We start from the raw sequence: 22,106 nt of genomic DNA on the forward strand, positions 1-22,106 counted from the left end.
AAAAAAACGGAGTTGCAATTCGAATTCCATACGTTAAAATACCTTAAAGTGACAATACTCAGAAATTCATTCGGAAATCGTGAAAATACGAATCGATATATCCTAAAATGGTGAATTTCGAAAAAACGAAACTGAAATTCGAATTCTAAACGTTAAAATACCTTAAAGTGACGATAATTGAAAAATCGTTCGGAGATCATGAAAAGACGATTCGATATATCCTGAAATTGTGAAATTCGAAAAAATGGAATTGCAATTCGAATTCGATACGTTGAAATACCTTAAAGTGACGATACTCAGAAAATTATTCAGAAATCGTGAAAATACGAATCGATATAACCTAAAATGGTGAAATCTGAAAAAACGGAACTGAAATTCGAATTCTATACGTTGAAATACTTTAAAGTGACGATACTCGAAAAATCATTCGAAAATCGTGAAAATACGAATCGATATATCATAAAATGGTGAATATCGAAAAAACGGAACTGAAATTCGAATTCTAAACGTTGAAATTCCTTAAAGTGACGATAAGTGAAAAATCGTTCGGAGCTCATGAAAATACGACTCGATATATTTCGAATTGGTGAAATTCGAAAAAACGGAGTTGCAATTCGAATTCCATACGTTAAAATACCTTAAAGTGACAATACTCAGAAATTCATTCGGAAATCGTGAAAATACGAATCGATATAACCTAAAATGGTGAAATCCAAAAAAACGGAACTGAAATTCGAATTCAGAAAAACGAAACTGAAATGACGTCGTTACATCATAAGTTGTGTCAAAAAACAGCAAAATTTGAAAACTCGAATTTGAAATTTGAAAAATACATATAGAAAAACCTAAAACAGAAAAAACGGATATAAAATTCGAAAACTACCCGATCAGAAACCGTGGATGAGAAAAATCTCAATTTAACCCCAAATGAAAATTCTTTAATTAAAAGGTCCAATGTTACATCCAAAATTTCCATAAAACCCCATTTCTTGTAATGAATCTCATCCAGCTCTCCAAGATTTTAAAAAACCCAATTTACCCCCCAACTAATAGGAAACAGGCGCTGCCGTGGGAAATCACGTTCTGCCGTGGGAAATTCCGTTCCCACGGCAGACTGCCGATCAACATTTCAGCCAATTTCGGCCAATTTTTGGTCGTTTTGACCTCCGATTTTTGCATAAATCAAATCCACACATTCTATAACATAAAACCCCTCAATCAATTCAACAAAAACAACCAAAAATCCAAACATTTCAAGCAATATTCAAAGCGTAAACCCTAGAATTTCAAACCCAAAATTCTCAATCAAATCTCAATTATATCAGCAATAAATTGATCCAAACAAGATTACGGGAGATATACTAACCTTCTTTGCCATTTTCGGTTGCCGGGAAGCTCCAAAATCGACGGAAATGACGTTGCCGTGGGATTGACGTGGGAGGAGGAAAATTTTTGCGATTTTTCGTGGAATGCACAGTAAAATCAGAGCTGCCGTGGGAAATTTTGCTTTGTATATAAAGGGGGGCAGGTTCGTAATTTTGCTTTTCCCACGACAACCTGCGAAATTACAAAAAAACCCGACGTGGGATAATGATTTCCCCGACACCCCAATGTTTTAAAAAAGCCAGTTTACACCCCCACAACCCATTGTTCATTCAACTGCCGTGGGAGAATTCGTCCTGCCGTGGGAAATTCCGTTCCCACGGCAGCTGCCGTTCCATTCGGCAGCCAATTTCGGCCAATTTTTGGTCGTTTCGACCTCCGATTTTCACATAAATCAAATCTACATATTGTATAATATAAAAACCCTCAATCAATTCAACAAAAACAACCAAAAATTGAAACATTTTAAGCATTATTCAAACCGTAAACCCTAAAATTTCAAACCCAAAATTCTCAATCAAATCGCAATAATATGAGTTATAACTTGATCCAAACAAGATTACGGGAGATGTGATAACATTAATTTCCATTTTCGGTTACCGGAAAGCAAGAAAATTGGCGGAAATGACGTTCGCCGTGGGATGGCCGTGGGATGTGGAAAAAATTCGAATTTTCTTTGAATTGCACAGTGAAAATTTGCTGTGTTTATATATGGGGGCAGTTTCGTCATTTCACAAAACATGGGCATTTTTGCTTAAACCTGAATTTTTTGGACAATTTCGCTTAGACCCCTTTAATTTTGCCTAGTTTTTAAAATTTCCCCAAGTTTTTTTGTCATTTGTTTGACTCAAATAAATCTCCTTCCACAAAAATATATCCTTGTTACCGACTCCGACTCCTGCATATATCTTTCTTTGATTTGGGCAAGAAGAATATTAAACATGAAAATCTATTTATATATAAACAGTATTTTATCGAATGTGGAAAGAAAATGAATAAAAGGGTAAAAAATTATTTTTATCAATTTTAATGTAAAATCAAATATATGTTTGTGGATCTCTGTTAAATTATTTTGGTAAAAATTTACTATTAATTAAAAAAATAAAATCATTATTTAATATATAAAATTTAAAAAACTAACAATTCACTTTCATTCAAAAGTTAAAAAAATTATATTTTCTTTCATTCTTTCTTTGGTGGTGTTCTTTGACTAACCTTTTATTTGTCATTGCTCCCTTCAACGTTCTAAACAAAAACATGTTCCTTCCCATAATCTTTATTGATTTCATGGTTGAAGAACAATCTAAATCTAAACAGATCAATATAAAAAAATTCATTGACTGGATAAAGATAATTTGTCTTCGTTTGACGAAATTAGTTTAATGCAAAAGTCAACAACAGGAGAAGAACATGGTGAGAAGGCTAGCTGACTGACACTAGGAACAACATCTAGTTGCTAGAGAAAGAAGAAAAAATATAAGAGGAAAATATAGTTTTTCAAAGTTTACTCATAAGAAAAATTTTTAATTTTCTAAATTAAAGAAAGAAATAAAATAAATTTTTATAATTCTAAGGTTTAGTAATAAAATAATAAATTTATTTTTATCCTTAATAAAAGTTAACTTATAAATGAATATTTAAAATTTTAAAACTTTATAAATATATATTTATCGTTGTATTAAAATTTGAACGGAAAATACACATTTGCCCTTCGTATATTTACATGAGAGTTAAATATGGTAATACGCCCACGTGTATAGCACGTGACAAGAATATAAATATTTATGCATATAAATCGGAAAGTAAAAAATAATTACCCCCGTCGCAGCCACATTTCAGACCCGAAACAAATAGGAATAATAATTCTGTCGTTACAGCTTCAAAGTTTGAACAACCCTCAACTTTCCTCCTTTCCTTTCCCACCACAACTCAGTAATGGCGGACAATGATTTATCTTCACCTCTCCTCCAATCTCCACGTGCAGATCATGCCCAAGTTGTTATCGCCGTCGATGATGATTCGGTTACCGAACCATCGGAAAAACTTCAACCCTTCACCATCAAGCACAATCACAATCACAACCACAACCACAACCACAACGACAGCAACCTTTTTTCTAACTATCAATCAGATAATAATTCTGTCAACCCTTTTGAGTTTATTGGCTCTGACGGGTTTTCTGTATCGGATCCGTCCACTTTGAATCCGTTTCGAAACGACACGCCGGAGATTGATGGCGTTTATGAGGTTTTAAAGATTGTCTTGTGTTTGCCAATTGTTTTGCTTAGACTTGTGTTGTTTGGGTTGTCTTTGTTGGTGGGTTATTTAGCTACGAAGTTGGCGTTGGAGGGTTGGAAAGACAAGCAAAACCCTATGCCCTTGTGGAGGTCTCGTGTCATGTGGGTCACTAGGTTTTGTGCCCGATTTATTCTCTTCTCTTTTGGGTATGCTGGTTTTTAATTTTTGATTTTATAATCTCAAAATATTATATTAGGTTTTTGGTTTCTATAGAGCCTTCTTCCTCGGAATGGGAATGGATTTGGGTTTTTGTTAATTTGTGTTTTAATGCTTGCAGTTATCAATGGATAAGACGCAAAGGAAAGCCTGCTTCAAGGGAGATTGCTCCTATTGTTGTATCTAATCATGTATCATATATTGAACCAATCTTCTATTTTTATGAATTTTGCCCTACCATTGTCGCCTCAGAGTCACATGACTCCATGCCCTTTGTTGGAACTATTATCAGAGCAATGCAGGTAAATTTAAGAGTTTTACTTATGATAGATTTAGTTGTATTAACTCTTTTTAGTTTTGAACGCTTCCTCTCCCTCCCTTTCAACCTGGGCGGCTCAGCCTTAATTTTAAGTTCACTTTCTCAGGTTATATATGTAAATAGGTTCTCTCAATCATCAAGGAAGAATGCTGTTAATGAAATAAAGGTAAAAAGTTTCTTTAGTATTGTGTTGACATCTTTTATTGCTTTGATTGACATTTTTTTCTTTTCTATTCATTTATTGACGAGCTTTTGTCCCGTCTCCCTTGTTCTAAACTATAAATACCAGTTTGTGAACTCTCTATAATCATATGTGTGCACTAATTTTATTTAAGGTTGCTGAGTCTATATTTTGTAGTCATTATTCTATGTCAACGGTTGCTCATTGTTGAGCCAAAAAATCAATTTGATGAAGTTTTACCTTGTCTAATGGTATTGATTTTTGTGCATTAACTTTATTAAGACTTATTGAAAAAATGAGTGTAATCACATACAATTAGGTATCCACAAAGAGCTATATATATATATATATATATATATATAGTTAACTTCATGAAACTAAATTGGAATAATTATTGTCAATTTATAAGCTATTTGATACAGAAATGTGCTTTCAAGGATCTGAATACAGAGAAAGGCTTCATGCAATAGATTTCCTCATGTGCTTTTATTTCCTGAGGGGACCACAACAAATGGGAAGGCTTTAATTTCATTTCAACTTGGTGCATTTATCCCTTGTTTTCCTATTCAACCAGTTATTGTTCGCTATCCCCATGTACACTTTGACCAGTCTTGGTATGATCCTGTTTCATTTTCTGGTGGAAGTTTCTTTAGTATCTACCTTACCACCTTGTTTATTTGCTATGCCATTTTTCTCAGGGGGGATATATCCTTGGCAAAGCTCATGTTTAGAATGTTCACGCAGTTTCACAATTTCATGGAGGTATATGCTTTTGCCTGCTTATTTAATTTGAATTTATGGTTACTGTCTACTTTATAAATTTATGTATGGTTCTATTCCTTTACATTTATCTTAATTTGAACAGATTGAATACCTTCCTGTTGTTCATCCAAATGAAAACATTAAAGAAAATGCCTTTCATTTTGCTGAGAGGGTGAGTATTTGCTTGTAATAGATTTGTATCTGGATAAAAATGTGTACGTTTTATCTCTTTGTTGATTTCATTTATATTAGGAAGTTGAGGTTAATAGTTTCTTCCTACATCATGTGTTTTCCATTGCAAACTACTTGTGTCCTGTTTTGATTTGTATTGTTGATTAATAAATTTCTTCAAATTTGGATGTCAACAGACCAGCCATGCTATGACATCTGCTCTCAATGTTGTACAAACATCTCATTCATTTGGAGACTTAATGCTTCTCGACAAAGCATCTCAATCAACACATGTATGCATCCTTCTAGACATATACTTCTGTAGTTCTGTCAAATATAGAGTTTGCTTTGTTTTCAGAGCTATCTGGCAATGTTATTAGTTTTCTACTGATATTTCTTAATCATAATATTTGCAGAGGAATTCCTCAATTTATATGGTTGAAATGGCTAGGGTTGAATCAGTAAGTCCTTACCCTTAAATGCATTATTTTGAAACGTTTTCTTTACAGATTTAGAAGGGAAAAAAAAGGCCTTGAAATAAATTTATATGTTGATCAAATATGCAGTGAGTTTGACTCTCATAATTTCGTTTTAACAGAAACATGATCCAGATATCTTGTTTTTCAGTTATTTCATATAAGCAGCTTGGAAGCTGTGGACCTTCTGGATAAGTTTCTGTCTATGAATCCAGACAGCAGGTAGTATTGAATTTTTTATTTTATTGTGATGAGGAAATCTGGTGCTCTTTTTGCTTTTGAGTGAAATGGCAATGACATCTATAGTTTTCGGTTGTGAATAATCTCTTCTTTTGGCTGATAAGGATGAACCTGTATTAAGTAATTTGGCTGTACTAAGTAATGATAAGGGCAAGTTTTTCACAGTTTCCGTTTGTGTTGTATTCATTGGGTATTACAAGCAACTCTGCTTCTATTCCACACTCAATCTAACTTCTGATGGAAATATGTGCTACCTTTCGATGGAAGCCCATTAAGCTTTTTATAGTTATCTTTAGCCTTTTTCTGTCATTTGATGTTTTTTAAAGTTGCTGTCCAAGATAATGAAGCATGTTTCATGCCCATTTTTGCAAATACAGACTCATGTATCTCACTGTTTAATTCTTTCTTCAGTGGTCATGTTGGACTTCTAGACTTCTTGAGAGTTCTGCGACTCAAGTCTTGTAAACTTTCTCACAAGGTATGTGGCATGCAATTATAGTCTCTTCTATGGTTGCTAAAATGTGTGTTCTTGCTTTTTTAGTACTCTAGAGTGAAAAATGTCCAACGTGAGTTATACATGCGATTATGAGTACAGTTATAATAAGTTGGCATATCCTTCATATGTATAATAAGTTGCATCAGGATATGAAATGTTGTTCTGGGAGGTGTGAACTGTTCTCTGTATTTATGCTGGAGATTTTGAACAGAATTTGCTACCGTTCTGTTGATATCTATATTCAAAGTAGTAGAATCATGTTTTCTGGAATTAATGTTTCTATCCACTGTTCTTTTTCACATCCTGTGGCCTAAACTTTTAGTTGAATTTTATATGCTTTGCAATTATAAATGTGGATACACATACTGAAGTTGATGCATAATACCTGAGAGTTCAATCCCATATTTTTTGTACAGGTGTCAGATTCTAGCATAGAACCAATCTGCTTAACATTAAACCTAATGGACCAAAAAGTGTATATATATATATATATATATATATATATTCAATAAAACTATGCGTATACACTTTTGGATGGATAGACGATGTATCATCATATGATTGAATGATTTTAAATTAAAAATAAAGTAATACCCAATTACCCAAATTATGTACCAAAAGTGTGTGCATATAATATTGTTTTTATTTATATATATATATATATATGGGTTGATTCATAATTTTGTGGCATAAATAATCTATTGGTTAACACTTCTATATAATAGAAAAAGTTGCATTTACAACAGTGATTTGTTATGCATCATCTTTTAACGCTTTCTCTTATTGCAATGGATTTCAGATATTTGGATTCATTGATGTAGATAAGAATGGATCAATCACATTTAAGCAGGTAACTGCTGCCACCCTTCTTCTGTTTTGTGTTTATGGATTTGCTCCAAACTTTGTCAACTTCTAAACTATATCTTTTCATGAGAATGAAGATATGCATCAAAGTTTGAGAACCATCATACTATAGATATCTCCCATGCACAAGCACTACTTATATGTCCCTACACATGTTCATATCTTTGGTGTTGATTTATTTTGTATTTCAACCAAAGGCCACTTTTGTTGCGAATTCTTTCTTCATATATGTCCCACTTCATACTATTTTATTTCTGTCACAGTTCCTATATGCATCAGCTCATGTCATGAAACTACCATTATTCAGAAAAGCTTGTGAACTAGCCTTTGCTGAATGTGATACAGAAGGAAGTGGTTACATTTCAGAGCATGAAGTACGTTGCTCTTACCAAAATAATTCTGCTCAACCTTTGGTCTTATCCTTTGTGAAAATTATGCTCAGATGAATTCTCACTTTCATTTTCTTGGTTTCTGTTCGATTTCTGAAAACAGTTGGGATTAACCATTAGACCTGCTATCCCAGATTTGAACGATCACGAGGTAAAAGAAACACTTTTGGACATATTTTTTCTGAACTATTGTTGGGAAGCCATCTTATGTGAACTTTGGTGCATGTAGATCCATGGTCTTTTCAGTTTATTTGACAGCAATGGTGATGGTAAGGTGAGCAAGGATGAATTTGTTTCCTGCCTGCGAAGGAACCCTCTTCTAATAGCTGTATTTTCCTCTACTTTGTTGCACAAAGACTTGACAGGAGCTGACAACAGGATGGTAGAGATTGTTTGAGTGTTGTGTGTAGTATTTGTATCCATTTTTTTATATTGCTGGGTTTGTTGTGGTTGTAGGGGAACTGTGAGGGAAAGTAATTTTAGTTGCAAGTAAAGCGGCCCTTTCTAATCTTATTATATATGAGCATTTCCCCAATAATTTGATAATTTATTTTACCCAACTTGCCAAGAGTCTTGTTAGTTCTCTATAATCTTTAATCTTTTTGTGGAATACGTATCTCTCGGTTCTTGGCAACTGTAAAATGTTATCTTTTAATTACCTTGACGTGACACTCAATGACTGAGACTAAGTTGATGTTAAAAAAAGGGGGTGCGGGTGGCTTTTGGAGAGGGCCACTACAAAAGCTCTTCGCCTCTGAAAAAAAAACGAAAAAAGGCCCGTAACGTAATAAGCATGCATGGCTTATGAACTAAAGGGTCGATTTAATTCAAATTGATTTGGTCTTTGAAAGTTAAATTTGATTTGAAGTTTTAGTTTGGTAAGTCAATTTAAACCCTTTTGACAATGTCATTTACTTATAAATGGTGCTATTTATTATATCAGTAATATTATTTATTTTATTAATAATTTTTGATGATATTATGATCTGTTTGAATAAGTTCAAGTTGAGTGTCACAGATTTGAATGGAGATCAGATTAAATCCATCCATCCATCCATACATCCTTAGCTCTCAGGACACCTGCTTCAATGAGTTGTTCATTAAGAACATGTCATTGAATATCGTACACATTAGGGGAAGAAACATCCATCCATCTTCAGCCATGAGTTCTCTACAGAAACTGTTGGCAGGCAGATGGTAGAGAAAGAGTATGGTCAGGTTGACATTAAACAAAGGGGCAGTTGATATTTTATCAAAGCGTTTTAATCGATAGCAACTTTTGCTTTGTCGCAGAAGCTCAACAAATCGTAACACCTAAATCTTGAGCAACGTACATTCTATCACAGGTGAGCTGTCGATTGTTGCATGAATAATCAACTTCACCTGCCCATTTGTATACCATTTTATAAGTGAACGCTGTACGACCACATTCTCCGGCAGCAGGCTTCACACCTTATTGAGAGTGAAGCTCTTTGTACAAATTGGTTGAGGAGATACTGGTTAGACATTACTTTTGTAGAATCTTTTATCCGAGCTCAATTGAGTCTGAAGGTTACTCAAACTCAAATCAAAGCAATAATATTTAATTTAAATTTAAATTTATTCAAATTAATATAAAGTATTATAAATAAGTTATTAATATTTTAGATAATATTATAAAAAAATAAATAATATTGTTAAATAGACAAATAAATCTATCTCAAATTAAACTATTAAATTGAAACTTTAACTTAAAATTAATTTGTTAACTAAGTTATAGATTTAAACTAAATTAGTTTGAATCAAACCCACCCTAAAAAAAAAAATCATTGATATCAAAAGTTATGGCATATGCCCCAATCAATACATACGAAAAATAATAAATAATTTTATTTCAATATTAAATTATATGATGTGATCTATTATTCACTAGTCTTATATATGAATGTGGGACATGGCCCAATTAAACCAATTGTTTTCAGGGTCCAATGAAAGCGTCTCCCCTTCGTTTAGAATAGGACCACATAAACTGACAGACCCAAACGAACACACAATGACACACGCATTTTATTTATTAGCCCATGAAATTTTAATTTCTTTTAATGTTGAAAACATTTAATTTAAATCCATATGAAGTGCTGTCATGGTAATCAATAATTGCATTGACCTGTTTATAGGGATGCATTTGAGTGGAAGGTCAATTTTAATGTGTCAAATTCAAGTTAAAGTGTCTGTTTAACAGTTCAACTAAAATTTTAGGGTTTATCGATAATATTTTATCAAAAATTTTCTTTTTTTTTATTATTCTTTGTATTATTATCTAAAGATTATTTTTTTTCTTTTTCAACAACTCATTGTTTTCTCTAATGTCAATGTCCATCATTTGATCAAACCCAAACTCGAATTTTGAACTTGAATTGAATTTGGACTAATCTTTTTGGGTGCAACTACTTTTTGCTTGTTTACAATCAAATTTCAACCATAATTCTCATGACTATAACGTCGTAACATGGCGTAATCTGTTTGAAATTATCCTACCTACTACTTTGTGGAAATCATAAGATAGTGCAGGAGAAATTTGTAATGGGATAAATGCGACCATTTAACTTAAAAGAGAAAACACATGTTACCATGGGTAAAATTTCAAAAGTTTAGTCATGTGCCCCACATGAGACCTTAATATTTATATAAAGAATAAGTTATGCACATTTATAATTGGTATTAATTTGAATATCAATAATGACGTATCATTATGTGATTAGATATTATTTTATTTATAATTTAAAATTATTAAATAATATAATAACATATCATTATTAATATCAAAATTAGTATAATTAACTCATAATTTTATTGTTATATTAAGGTCAAATGACTATTTCCCACCAAAGTGTAATAAAATGATAAATTTTTATTTTTTAAGTTATAAAAAAACAAATTCCCATCTAATCAACTAATTCGTAAATTATGTTTTTTTTAAAATAATTTTTTTACCCTTTTAATAAAATTACAAAATTACTATTAACACTTAAATAAATATAAAATTATCGATATATCGCTACTAATTTAAAAATTCATCATTTAAAGCTCTAAAAAAATCAGAACTTTATTCACCTTCAAATATAATGAATTATTTAGTTTTTTGAAATAAAACTATTATTTTTGAAATTATTAAATGATAAAAATAAATTTTAAATCTATTAATATATCTAACATTTTAAAAAATTATTTTTACCCCCCAAATTTAGATATTTTAGAAAGAAAAGTATAATAACATGATCTTGATTTTTTCAAACTTTCAAAGTTAAAATTTGTTATTATAGCTCAATTATAACTATTAAATTAGATAAGTTAAGAATTTTATTTTGAAATATTATAAAGAGATTTAAACTCAAAATTTTCATTTTGATAAAGAATACAGTAAGATGATAAATTTTTTGGGTGCTTTCGTCAATGTATAAAACTCTTGGATGTTTCTGTTATTATCCTCGTACCTGGGAGGAACGAATTTAATGCCCTCCTCACTGTGCTTTATGCGTTTCGATTTCTTATTGGCTATTTTAGTACGTTCCTGTACGGAAGATGTTGACGTGTTCCCCTTTTTATCGAACCACTTTTCTTTTTATTAATTTATTTATTTTTAAATATTAATTATTTATTTCTATAAATTATAAAAGGCCCTTTTTTAATCAGTCTTCATTTCACACTATATTCATCATCATCTCTCATTCTCTTCAAGACAAGACAATCCTCTTTCACCCTTTATTCTTCTCCGCTTGATTTATTTTTTTTCTATTTTCATGTAAATTTTCGCTTTTGGGTTGGTATTTTAGGTTTTACTAAAAGGAGAAAAGCATGGGGTTTTGGAATTTTAATATTATTTTATTTATTTTTCTTTAAATAGGTGGAGTTTGTGGATAGATGATGAATAAGGAAAGGTGGTTGACTCAGTGGGGAATGCCTGCTCCCTTGGTGGTGACTTGAATAATTATTTTTTTAAAATTTGATAAAAGAAGAAACCTTTGAATCAATAACCTCGTTGGGTTTTTTTTCTTTGTAATTTCTTTGGCTTGAAATCCTGATATTTATTTGTTAAATTTCTTCCTTTTTCTTGGGGGTTCTGGGTTTTTTTTTTTTTCAGGGGCCAATTGGTGAGTATTTCCTGCAGTTCTGCTCATCTTTTTTGCTTTGTTCAGATGTGTTTGGATTGAAAAAGAATCAATCAGAAACAAATTATATATCTGTCCAAGCTATCTCCTCACAGCTCTCTGATTTCGTTCTCTTTCTTTTTGGCTTTGTCCACCTATTTGGTAAGTTGTTGAATCTGAAACTCATGGCAATTTGTTTTCTTCTCAAATTTCTAATTTTCTCCGCAAAGCTTTTCTGGGTTTTGCCCTACTCTTGTCTTCTTCCTCACGAGCTTTTTAGATATGTTGATGAATTCACTTTGTTTATACGCAGACTTGTGGAAATGGTGAGAGGGAAAACTCAAATGAGACGCATAGAGAACGCTACTAGCAGGCAAGTTACCTTCTCGAAGCGGCGAAATGGCCTGCTAAAGAAGGCCTTTGAACTTTCAGTTCTTTGCGATGCGGAGGTTGCCCTTATCATCTTCTCTCCTAGAGGAAAGCTCTATGAATTTGCAAATTCCAGGTACATATATGCAAACCTTTTATCGTACTTGATGTTTCCCTATTTACTTGCTATAAATTCTTATCCTTTATTTCAATTTCAGTTTTACACTACTTAAATATATGGGTTCAATGATCTTAGCATCACAAGACAAATTTAAATCCAATATATTTTTGATTCTCCAATCTTTATATTTCTCATTCAGATGTCAAGTTTTTTGTGTAATTCGATCTAGAGGGAGATCGTGATCGATCTCGCTATAATGGAGTTTCTTCTTGTAAATAATATTCTTTGTAAAGATCTTGATATTAGCAACAAAAAGAGAGGAATGGTGGCCATGGATTCTCCAGGGTCCAAGTATCCGTACGTCTGTGTGTCTTCTAAAGACAAAGCATTCATGTACTTTCACCAGAAATATATTACTCTTATGTATGCAGAACCCATTTATATTTCCTTGTGGATTTGAATGTTATTCCCAACAGATTTTGTCTCTCTATCTTATCTGCCATTAAGGAAGGTAGAGGGGAAAAAGTAAAGTTCGAAGTTAGTATGATTCAACCATCTGTAATTGCTCATTATATTATGATCTTAATTGTTTGAGTATAATTGTAACACACAGTAAATATATGTGCAAATTTTGTTGTGTTTGGACTTTGTAATTCAGCATGCAGGAGACAATAGGACGATATTTAAGGCATACAAAAGATTCTAGAGCTAGTAAGCAGCCAACTGAAGAAACCGTGCAGGTTATTCTTATTTTTGTGTCTCTTCATCTTCTTTACTATTATAAGGGCCATTTTCTAGGTGTAGCTTTTCGCGGGTTGAGATTGACATTCGTGGATTCTTGAAAGCTCCACTAAGTATTGGAAATAGACAGTTATTAAACCCTTGAATCATATTTTCCATGGCAGCATATGAAGAATGAAGCAGCTAACATGATGAAGAAGATAGAGCAACTTGAAGTTTCAAAACGGTGGAAATCTTGTTTGAACTAAATTTAATATTTGTAAAATTTATGTCAGATTGAAGTAGGATTTGAAATCTTTGTTTTGAAATGGCTAAGGAAACTGTTGGGAGAAGGTCTCGGGTCATGCTCTATTGAAGAACTGCAACAGGTAGAACAACAGTTGGAGAAGAGTGTCAGCAACATACGGGCAAGGAAGGTTCATCTTATAAACCATCCTATAAAATCCTCCTTCATGAATTAAAATTCATTAAATGAAAATTTAACATGCTAATATTTTTCTAATGTTGTTTCAGACTCAAGTTTTCAAGGAACAGATTGAGCAGCTTAAAGAAAAGGTAAAATTCCAGACTCGAAAGAAAAAGATACTAATGCATGGTTGCTCTTATCATCAGATTTCGGCGCGATATTTAGAAGACAAAGTGCTAGCATTATTCTTGAAATTATTTCTTTTTTTCACTCTCATTCTTTCAAAAGAAGAAAAAAGATGGTAAATTGGTGAACATATTAGGACAGTTTTCACAAGGAAGTGAAGGTGAATACAATAGAACAAAAGAATGTTATAACTAGGGTTGGATTCAATTTGAGCTGATCGTAGGTCAAACGCGAGCTTAGATTAAATCTATAATGTTTAATTTGAGTTTGTGCACAATATCATATGAGGACCACAAATACGGTAAACAATATCATTGATTAGATGAACATTGTCATCGGATGGATAAATAACTCGATCTTGAATTCAAGTTATAGCTCAAGATCACCTTGTTCAAGCTAAACTATGGATTTGATCATTGGATTAAATCCACCCTTAGTTATAATGATTTTATAGAGAGAAAAAAGAGAATATTCGTTATTTCACCAGAAAGATTTGATAATTTTGAAGGAATAATTATATGATAGTGGTAGATTTGAGAACTTGTAGAACTTTAAGAATATTTATTATATTTTTCAAGATGATGAATTATTATTTTAGCATACAATACACGATATATGATAGAAAAATTAGGTTTTTGATACATAATATAATATTCGATTTTACAACTATACTTGAATTGATTATTACTTTGTCTAACCCTATTGGAGTGGAAGAAGAGGATGTTTTGTTACTTCATTTGTCCAAACGTTCCAAGTCTCGTTGCCTAGTACTTGCTTCTCTCGGCACTCGTTAACTTGATACTTTTTTTTTTGGGTTAATATTTCAGGAGAAAGTCCTAGCAGCTGAAAATTTAAGGCTGTCTGAGAAGGTGAGATCTCAATATATTAATTTAGAAATTTGGGATGTGAAAAAATCATGATGAAGGTTGTAAATTTGTACGAAACTTGCAGTGTGGTATGATAGTGCAAACACCAGATGGATCAAAAGAGCCAGGAGAAATCGAAAATGCAGGAGAAGATAGTCATCCGATATCAGACGTGGAGACTGAATTGTTCATCGGTCCACCGCCAGAAAGAAGAACAAGGCGTCTCCCACCCCGCCTATGAGCCCCCCAATTCAACACACTGCCGCCAGCTTTTATCAAGATTCATATATAAATATTAACAGTACATATAGTCACAGTAACTGTATGCCTTATCATTTGAACCATCTATTTAATATTTTATTTTGAGAAAGTGTGATTTATGTGGTTTTGTATCATTAAATGCATGAAATAATAGTTTTCATCGGGTTTCTTAAGGTGGTTTTTCAAATTAATGTTAGTAATCAAATTTCTTCATTTTAATACAAGAACAACCTGTATAGCTCCCTTAAGCAAAGCTAATTTTGTGGGTGGCCTTGAGATTAGGGCTTGTATTTGAGATGAGATGTTCTAATCTAGTTTGTATCAAATGAGTTGAGTTTGAAATAAGAATTGTGTCTGTTCTTATAAATAATTTGATCCAAGTATGTGAATTAAAGAAAATTAATTGTGGTCGAATTGAGATAAAATTTTAGTATGTGAATGTCAAATTGGGTCGTGTTATAACTAGGAAAGATATTTTTGTTCTAGGCCCAGTAATCACAATCAATAATAACAGTCTTTGAACAGCCAACCCATTAAAGTCAGAAAACCATATAATATCTTGGGTCCAAATTTGACCCCTAACTTTCAAAACATGCGGGTCACTTAAAGATTGGAGTCAAATAAACGGTTAATTATACTGCGTGAAATATATGGTTGGAACATCATGTCTGCTTAATCCTCATCAGGGGTTCCACGCCTTACAAGCATTTAAACATGTTATTACAAATCCCACATAAATATTAATAGAGAAGACTATATATATATATATATATATAAGGCATGCTGCTAATGGCTTTTCCTTTGAGCGTTCAAAGGACCCATCCATGGATGAAGTTGGTCTCACCAACCATATTAGTGTTTGGCCCCGAAGACCCTTCAGCAGGAACATAGTGGTGGTACCTGCATTCGTACAAGACATTTAAGAACATTATTATAAGAAAATAAATCAATTATGGCACAAATTAATATGCATGATAGGAGTATACCCAATCTGTAAAAAGGGTTCGGGTTCACAGTTGATGGGGCTTTCATGAGAAGGATGAAGAGGGAAGTTGGTATTTCCAGCAGCAGTTGCTGCTGCACTAGAACCCCATAAATCTTGAATGGTTTTCAGATTTAGTCCTTCTGTTTCCAGCTGCAAAAACAGAAAATATGGTTAGGGGAAGGATTAAAAATTGTCAAGATTAATGAAAAGAGTTGAAAGAACAACCTTAAGCTTTAGTTGCTTGTTTATGTCTCCAAGCTGACGTTCCTGAAACCATTAGCCAGAAAGGTTGCGATTATCACATCAAAAGATAAAGAATAGAGGAAAAAATGCAGAGATTTTTGTTATGATTTCAGAAATTACAGTTTAAAAAATAAAGAAAAGGCCTCAAAAAGATAAAACACATTCTCTTTTGCTGCCCAGGGAAATCATATCCTTTCATAAAACACAATACACAAAACAGTTGCAGTCAAAATTACATCCTGTCATTTAGAGAGATTTCATGACAAGACTGATCATGGTATGGTATGTAAACAAATTTCAAGAAATCAACAATTCCAAATAATATGGGTTTTTTTTTTTTTTTAATATAGACTGTGTATTCATCAAATTTTATAGACTAAATGAATATCCTATAGATAACACTGAATTATATTTTGTTAATTATCTTTAGATTTTAACCATAAACACTTTCAAGCATTCATCAACACTTAAATAGCAGCTTTGTTTATATACCTTTTTAATGGCTTAGGGAAGAAAATGATAAGATTCTCAATGGAGCATTTGGTTTTAGAGAATATTTTATTAACAAAATTAAAATATTATCTTTAAGATAGATTATTTTGAAGATTATTAAATATAAATTATTACTATGTTTGATAAAATTTGGTAAGTATAAATAATTATTGCATTTGATGAGAGGTAATAAAATACTACTAATATATTATTTTACTTAAATTTTCTTGAATATAATTATTATAAAATATTTTTTATGTTATTTGTTAAATTAATTGATAAGGAAATTATTTTTACCCTTAAAAAAAGTTAATAAATAATGATATAGTTATAATAAAATTAAAATTACCTTAGTAATTTTTTAATATCTAAGGTAGAGATAATAATCAGATTATCTCTTATATTATTTGTCACATAATCATTGATAATATAATATTACTGAAATATTTTATTATTTATAAATAAAATAATATAAATAATAAAAAATAGATTATCAGAATAATCTTTAATACTATTCAACCAAACCGTCCGTAAGAGTATAGCTCAAATTTCAACATGAGCCCTAGTCTACATACTGGCTTTGTACATGTTATAAATATTTGAACAAAATTACTTAACCTGAATCACCAAGATGAACTGTATATACAGAAATAAGGAGTACCTTTTTGCGAAGTTCTTCCATTTGCTCGACCATAATCTGAGTCTGCAGTTAGGAGCAAAAGGAAAGCATAATATAAACATTAAAATTACCCTACTTTATTATAAGATTCATTCGCAATCTCAGCTCCTTATTCCGTGTGCCATTTCCTTTAGCTTTCAATTTCAATATAAATAGATATACATATACAGACACAGGCGTGTACCTTCCTCTGCCTTGCCAATGCAAGAGCTCCTTCAAGCTGTTTCTCAAGATTTTGCAGTTCTTTCACACTTAGTGGCCCAAGATCCTCTCCAAGCAAATTCCTAAGCGGTTCATACATCACTTACATGTATATATATATATATATAATAGCATTTTTTATCTTAAAGATATGCATATAATTAGTGAACGGAACAAAACCTTTGTGTGCGTTGGAGAGATTCGTATTTTGATTTCAGCTTTGTTACCTCCTGGTACCAACTCTGCCATAAAATCAACGTAGTAATCAGAAAAACACAAGTAGATGTGAAAAGCTCTGAACTAATCAACGTATATAAACTTATGTATTAATAAAATTATACGTACGTATTTTTAATGCATAATATAAGTGCATAAATAAAGTGTCATCATATTATTTGATGATTTTGAATTAAAAATAAACACCCAATCAAATGATAATACATCATCTATATACTTAAATTGTGTATAAAAAATATGTATACGTAGCATTGTTCTTTATGTATATGTGTATATGTATTTTAACATAACATTTACGGAAGCAAATAACAGTTAAAATTTTTAATTTTTTTCAACTAATGAATTTTGAGATTAGATTTTTTTTTTTCCATGATTTCCAAATATGGTTCAATGCTCAGATCAAGGGAATCATCAAAAACAAAGATTATCATGTTTACTGGTCCGATGGTATCAGCTGTTCAACTTCATATCAAATAAATGAAATATGATTCATTCTGCATGCATGACAATCAAAAAGTTTGATGTCAGGTGAATTCGGTCCAAGTTGTTTGTCTAGTCAATAATTCTTTTTCTTATTTTCCAACGATTCAAAAGAATCAATCTCAATCTTAAACTAATCATTTTAAATTTGAATCAAATTTAAACTAACTCTTATTTGGGTTTGACATGACTTAAATTCGTGCCTAGATTGATGTATCGACTCAAGTATGTATGGGACCAAATTATAAAGAGAGTGAAATAATGTGCATTATAAGTTAGAGGAAGAATTGAGTAAACACAAACCTGTGTTTCACGTTCGAAGCTGTTGTCCTGAGGATTGAAGCAGCAACGTTGGTATCGTTCGAGGGTTTTGCTTATACTGTAACCACAAAGTGCAAATCGTCAGTTTATCCATGTCTGTTCCATTGCCTGCACTGTGCATGATTAAAATATTAAAGATATATGGCCTAATTAAAAACTATTGTCTAGGCAAATAGCTTGCTTAAGTAAACCAAGCAATACATGCTTCAAAGAAATTACCCATCATCTGAAAAATGAATCCAAAAGGAAATAAAAAAATGGACAAGCAAATCCAAGTCTTTCAAGAAATTTTATTTATTAGACTATTCATAATACTTACCATCCACCACCTTGCCTCAATAAGTTTAATAATTAACAATTTTAAACTTAAACTTGATAATATCTGATGTTCTTATAAGAAAATAATTAATGACCAACTTAAGAGAATTTTTGCATTATCAAATAGAAGTCAATTCAAATCGAGTTAAGTTTGTATAAAGGCTAACTTAAGCTTAATCCAAATCCAAAAAATGCAGTTAAAACTAGATCGAATTGATAATAAGTTGTTGGACAAATTGTTGAAGAGAAAGAATAAATGTTGCCAAAAATGAAGAATAAATAGATTTGCTAAAGATGAAGTTGGAGAAGATGAATGTACTACTATTTTCAATGAAAATTTGACAAAATCGAGTTAGTTTAACTTGAACTCGAGTTAAGGTTATTCCATTTTAAGCTCAAGCTTATTCAAACTAAATATTATATGAATTTCGAGACAACTTGGCTCAAATCTAACTTTAATAAACCTATTTTAACTCGCAAATTAGAATGATATAAAAAGTGTAAAATAAATTAATCCATCCTATTTTAATGGTATAAAAACTCTCTCTCTCTCTCTCTCTCTCTCTCTCTCTATATATATATATATATATATATATATATATACAGTAACTTCATATATAGAATTACATAGATTTTACTCGGTACCTTCTCATAGATAGATAATAATACTAGTAATTAAGAATAATATTAATTAATAAAATAAAATAAAAACAAACAAAAAAATTCTTTTTTGTATTGCAGGATATCTTTCAACCAAACGCCATGAAAAGACAAAGTATTAGCAGTTATTTATTAAGCACATAATCTTTTCAGTTATCTACATGTGGCCATTCTATTCTGCCATAAATAAGACCATAGATGTGTTAATTTCATAGACTTAAACCCATTTAGATATTTTCTGTAATCCTTCATTAGCCGCTACTAACAAAAATATTCAAAGCTATATCCCTGCAAAATAGCTAAAGATGCTAAAACTCAAGCCCCAAGTTCTACTTTGACACCGAAAATATAACCATACACTTAGCTTGTGCTATGCTGCAGAGTTCAATTTTTGCTACAAAAGTTGAAGCTAGTTTTGCATACAAGAAAGAAGAATTTATCTAAAAAGCTTTTAGGCTAGAGAAAAATGTTATATGAAGTTCTACACAGAATCATTCAATGAAACAGCGAGGCTGTGAAACCATAAGATTGTTGGAATTGTTTTGGGAAGGAAAAGTAATGGGGTTTCTCAAAATCGTCTCCTGAGTCAAACAAGAAGCACCATTTTATGCTAAACATATCAGAAGTTTTGTTTCCCGAAAAGTTGAAACCTTTACGTTACAGATTTACCTATTGCATATCAACAGCAAGACGTAACAGTTCCTTTGCATCAGAATTTTTTTTTTCCCGTTGTAGGCATACATATATACAAGCATTTCTATGTATGAAATTGAACATCTGAAATAAAGCACAGAGAAAACAAACCAGTGATGGAACCAAGAGATCTGAGAGAAAAGATTCAGTTATGAACCTTGAAGTTCTCTATGTCGCTACCAGTTTTAGAGTGAGAGAAAGAGTGATATCAAAGAAGAAATAAAGATCAAAATTTTGATATGATTTATTTTCTAAAACTGAAAAACAACATCCACCAGCTATATAAACTTGTCTTTTTGAGAGAGGAAGGCAGATTTATAATCCAAAATTTAAAAAAAAAAAAAAAAAGAATCCTTAGGGCAGAAAGATATAAGATTTTTCCTTGGCTTGATTTGCTACAATTTAACTTAGAAACAAATATTATTTAATAATGAAGGAAAAGAACAGAAAGAAAAAACAAAAGAACAGGAGAACAATGAAAGAACCAGAAGATCAAAGGGTTAAAAGTGACGAAGACAAGAGTCGGTCCATGAACTGTCAGTGAAGTGCTTGATAATCTGGCACTGAGCAACAGTATGGAAGCTTTATTATAATTTTTTTGCATAGAGAGAGAAAAAGAAACAGATCCAAAACCCTAGATCTTGCAGTGAGGCGGGGTGAAAACAATTTAATGGCAAAAACCTAGTCGGTTAATGGAGGAGTTTGAACAAAAGCTAAGTTTAATCTTGTGGATATTTCTCACGAACCCTGTCTCAGATTCAGCACAGAGAGAGAGAGAGAGAAGGGTTTGCAAAGGACGATGAAACGTGTCAATCTGTCGTTGGATCAGCAAGCTGAAATCTCCCTCAAAAGCCCCGAAAATCATAGTAGGGAAACAACCAGAAAATAAAATCAGAAGTTCTTAAAGAAAAAGCCCATGTCAGAATACATATTTTCAAAGATAAGAAAATGCTTTCGCATGAACAACGAGAAATAGAGAAGAGATCAAAATCGATATGAAGAATAAAACAGTACCGTGAAGAGAAAAAGAGAGAAGAAATTATAGAGATACATATACCCAGCACTACCAAACTCATAGAGTTTGCCACGGCTAGAGAAGACGATAACAGCAACCTCAGCATCACATAGTACAGAAAGCTCATAAGCTTTCTTCAGCAACCCATTTCTTCTCTTAGAAAAAGTCACCTGCCTGTTAATCTTGTTCTCAATTCTCTTAAGCTCCACTCTTCCTCTCCCCATTTTTTTGCACTTAAAGATTTCTTTTTTCTTACAGAAGTTGTTATCTTTTGTAAGTATATAGCTATATGTCTATATTTAATATTCTTCTTCAGGAAATTCTATTGTTGTTACACGAAAATGGAGCTGAGAATGAGAGGTACTGGTGATTCTTTGTATGTGAGAAGTGGAAGTTTATAGGTCATATCAATAGATATTGTAGCAGAGAAGGCACACTGAGATCTTCCTTACTTTACAGTAAAATGGAAACTAAGTTATTTCTTCTTTTTCTCTTATTCTCTTTTCCATTTTAATTTTAGAAATAATTATCTGTTCTATCTCTCCCTTTGAGCCCTATGTTATTTACCCACAGCTTAAGCCAATATAGGGATACAAGATTGGAAGGTGTTTAGTTTGGATTATTTTTTATTAAAAAAAGAAGATTATTACAAAATTATATTACTTGAAATTGGGTATAAATTAATAATAGATATAATAAAATTGGATATGCATAAATAATTATTCTATTTGATTAGCAATATATAAAATATTATTAAAATATTATTTTATTTAAATATTCTAATAACATTATTCGGTATAAATTAGTATTGCATTTAATTAAACTAACCTATCTTATATTTAATATTTGCTATGTGTACTTTCTAAAAATATTTTTATCTTAATCATATATTAGGATGTTTTCTTTGTTGTCAAATTATGAAGTTAATTAATTAAATTATTTTTCATCAAGTTGTTATCTTATTATCAGT

The 22,106-nt window shown here is 31.5% G+C and overlaps 3 protein-coding genes across 4 annotated transcripts; 2 read left to right on the forward strand and 1 right to left on the reverse strand.

Moving 5' to 3' along the window:
* Nucleotides 1-3,186: 3,186 nt before the first annotated feature.
* Nucleotides 3,187-8,292, forward strand: LOC123215240 (lysophospholipid acyltransferase LPEAT2-like). Its single transcript, XM_044635260.1, has 14 exons — nucleotides 3,187-3,827; nucleotides 3,959-4,139; nucleotides 4,263-4,322; nucleotides 4,788-4,951; nucleotides 5,036-5,099; nucleotides 5,203-5,271; nucleotides 5,468-5,563; nucleotides 5,687-5,731; nucleotides 5,898-5,968; nucleotides 6,398-6,464; nucleotides 7,282-7,332; nucleotides 7,610-7,720; nucleotides 7,839-7,886; nucleotides 7,965-8,292. The coding sequence occupies exons 1-14, from the start codon at nucleotides 3,319-3,321 to the stop codon at nucleotides 8,130-8,132; spliced, it is 1,704 nt and encodes a 567-aa protein (XP_044491195.1). The 5' UTR covers nucleotides 3,187-3,318; the 3' UTR covers nucleotides 8,133-8,292.
* Nucleotides 8,293-11,435: 3,143 nt separating this feature from the next.
* LOC123216074 (MADS-box protein SOC1) lies at nucleotides 11,436-14,985 on the forward strand. 2 transcript variants are annotated; one of them, XM_044636432.1, is made up of 9 exons: nucleotides 11,437-11,686; nucleotides 11,856-12,024; nucleotides 12,176-12,367; nucleotides 13,011-13,092; nucleotides 13,258-13,319; nucleotides 13,410-13,509; nucleotides 13,607-13,648; nucleotides 14,513-14,554; nucleotides 14,637-14,985. In XM_044636432.1, exons 3-9 carry the CDS (start codon nucleotides 12,186-12,188, stop codon nucleotides 14,790-14,792), a joined length of 666 nt encoding a protein of 221 aa, XP_044492367.1. In that variant the 5' UTR covers nucleotides 11,437-11,686; nucleotides 11,856-12,024; nucleotides 12,176-12,185; the 3' UTR covers nucleotides 14,793-14,985. The 2 variants fall into 2 exon arrangements, with proteins under 2 accessions (XP_044492366.1, XP_044492367.1); XM_044636431.1 differs by having other exon boundaries at nucleotides 11,436-12,024.
* Nucleotides 14,986-15,411: 426 nt separating this feature from the next.
* On the reverse strand, nucleotides 15,412-21,638 carry LOC123216048 (agamous-like MADS-box protein MADS3). Its single transcript, XM_044636402.1, has 8 exons — nucleotides 21,179-21,638; nucleotides 18,433-18,508; nucleotides 17,593-17,654; nucleotides 17,396-17,495; nucleotides 17,194-17,235; nucleotides 16,023-16,064; nucleotides 15,799-15,947; nucleotides 15,412-15,712 (listed from the first exon to the last, which is right to left on the reverse strand). Exons 1-8 carry the CDS (start codon nucleotides 21,358-21,360, stop codon nucleotides 15,622-15,624), a joined length of 744 nt encoding a protein of 247 aa, XP_044492337.1. The 5' UTR covers nucleotides 21,361-21,638; the 3' UTR covers nucleotides 15,412-15,621.
* Nucleotides 21,639-22,106: the final 468 nt, after the last annotated feature.

The sequence above is a fragment of the Mangifera indica genome, chromosome 5, assembly GCF_011075055.1.
Source record: "Mangifera indica cultivar Alphonso chromosome 5, CATAS_Mindica_2.1, whole genome shotgun sequence".
NCBI classification, from domain to species: domain Eukaryota; kingdom Viridiplantae; phylum Streptophyta; class Magnoliopsida; order Sapindales; family Anacardiaceae; genus Mangifera; species Mangifera indica.

Coding starts and splice junctions, on each gene's coding strand:
- LOC123215240 (XM_044635260.1), top strand. CDS start 3,319: ATGGCGGACAATGATTTATCTTCACCTCTCCTCCAATCTCCACGTGCA. Junction 3,828..3,958: donor TTTATTCTCTTCTCTTTTGG/GTATGCTGGTTT, acceptor TAATGCTTGCAG/TTATCAATGGATAAGACGCA. Junction 4,952..5,035: donor GTACACTTTGACCAGTCTTG/GTATGATCCTGT, acceptor CATTTTTCTCAG/GGGGGATATATCCTTGGCAA.
- LOC123216074 (XM_044636431.1), top strand. CDS start 12,186: ATGGTGAGAGGGAAAACTCAAATGAGACGCATAGAGAACGCTACTAGC. Junction 13,510..13,606: donor GCAACATACGGGCAAGGAAG/GTTCATCTTATA, acceptor ATGTTGTTTCAG/ACTCAAGTTTTCAAGGAACA. Junction 13,649..14,512: donor TTGAGCAGCTTAAAGAAAAG/GTAAAATTCCAG, acceptor TTAATATTTCAG/GAGAAAGTCCTAGCAGCTGA.
- LOC123216048 (XM_044636402.1), bottom strand. CDS start 21,360: ATGGGGAGAGGAAGAGTGGAGCTTAAGAGAATTGAGAACAAGATTAAC. Junction 18,509..21,178: donor TATGAGTTTGGTAGTGCTGG/GTATATGTATCT, acceptor TTGTGGTTACAG/TATAAGCAAAACCCTCGAAC. Junction 17,236..17,395: donor CATTGGCAAGGCAGAGGAAG/GTACACGCCTGT, acceptor TCCTAACTGCAG/ACTCAGATTATGGTCGAGCA.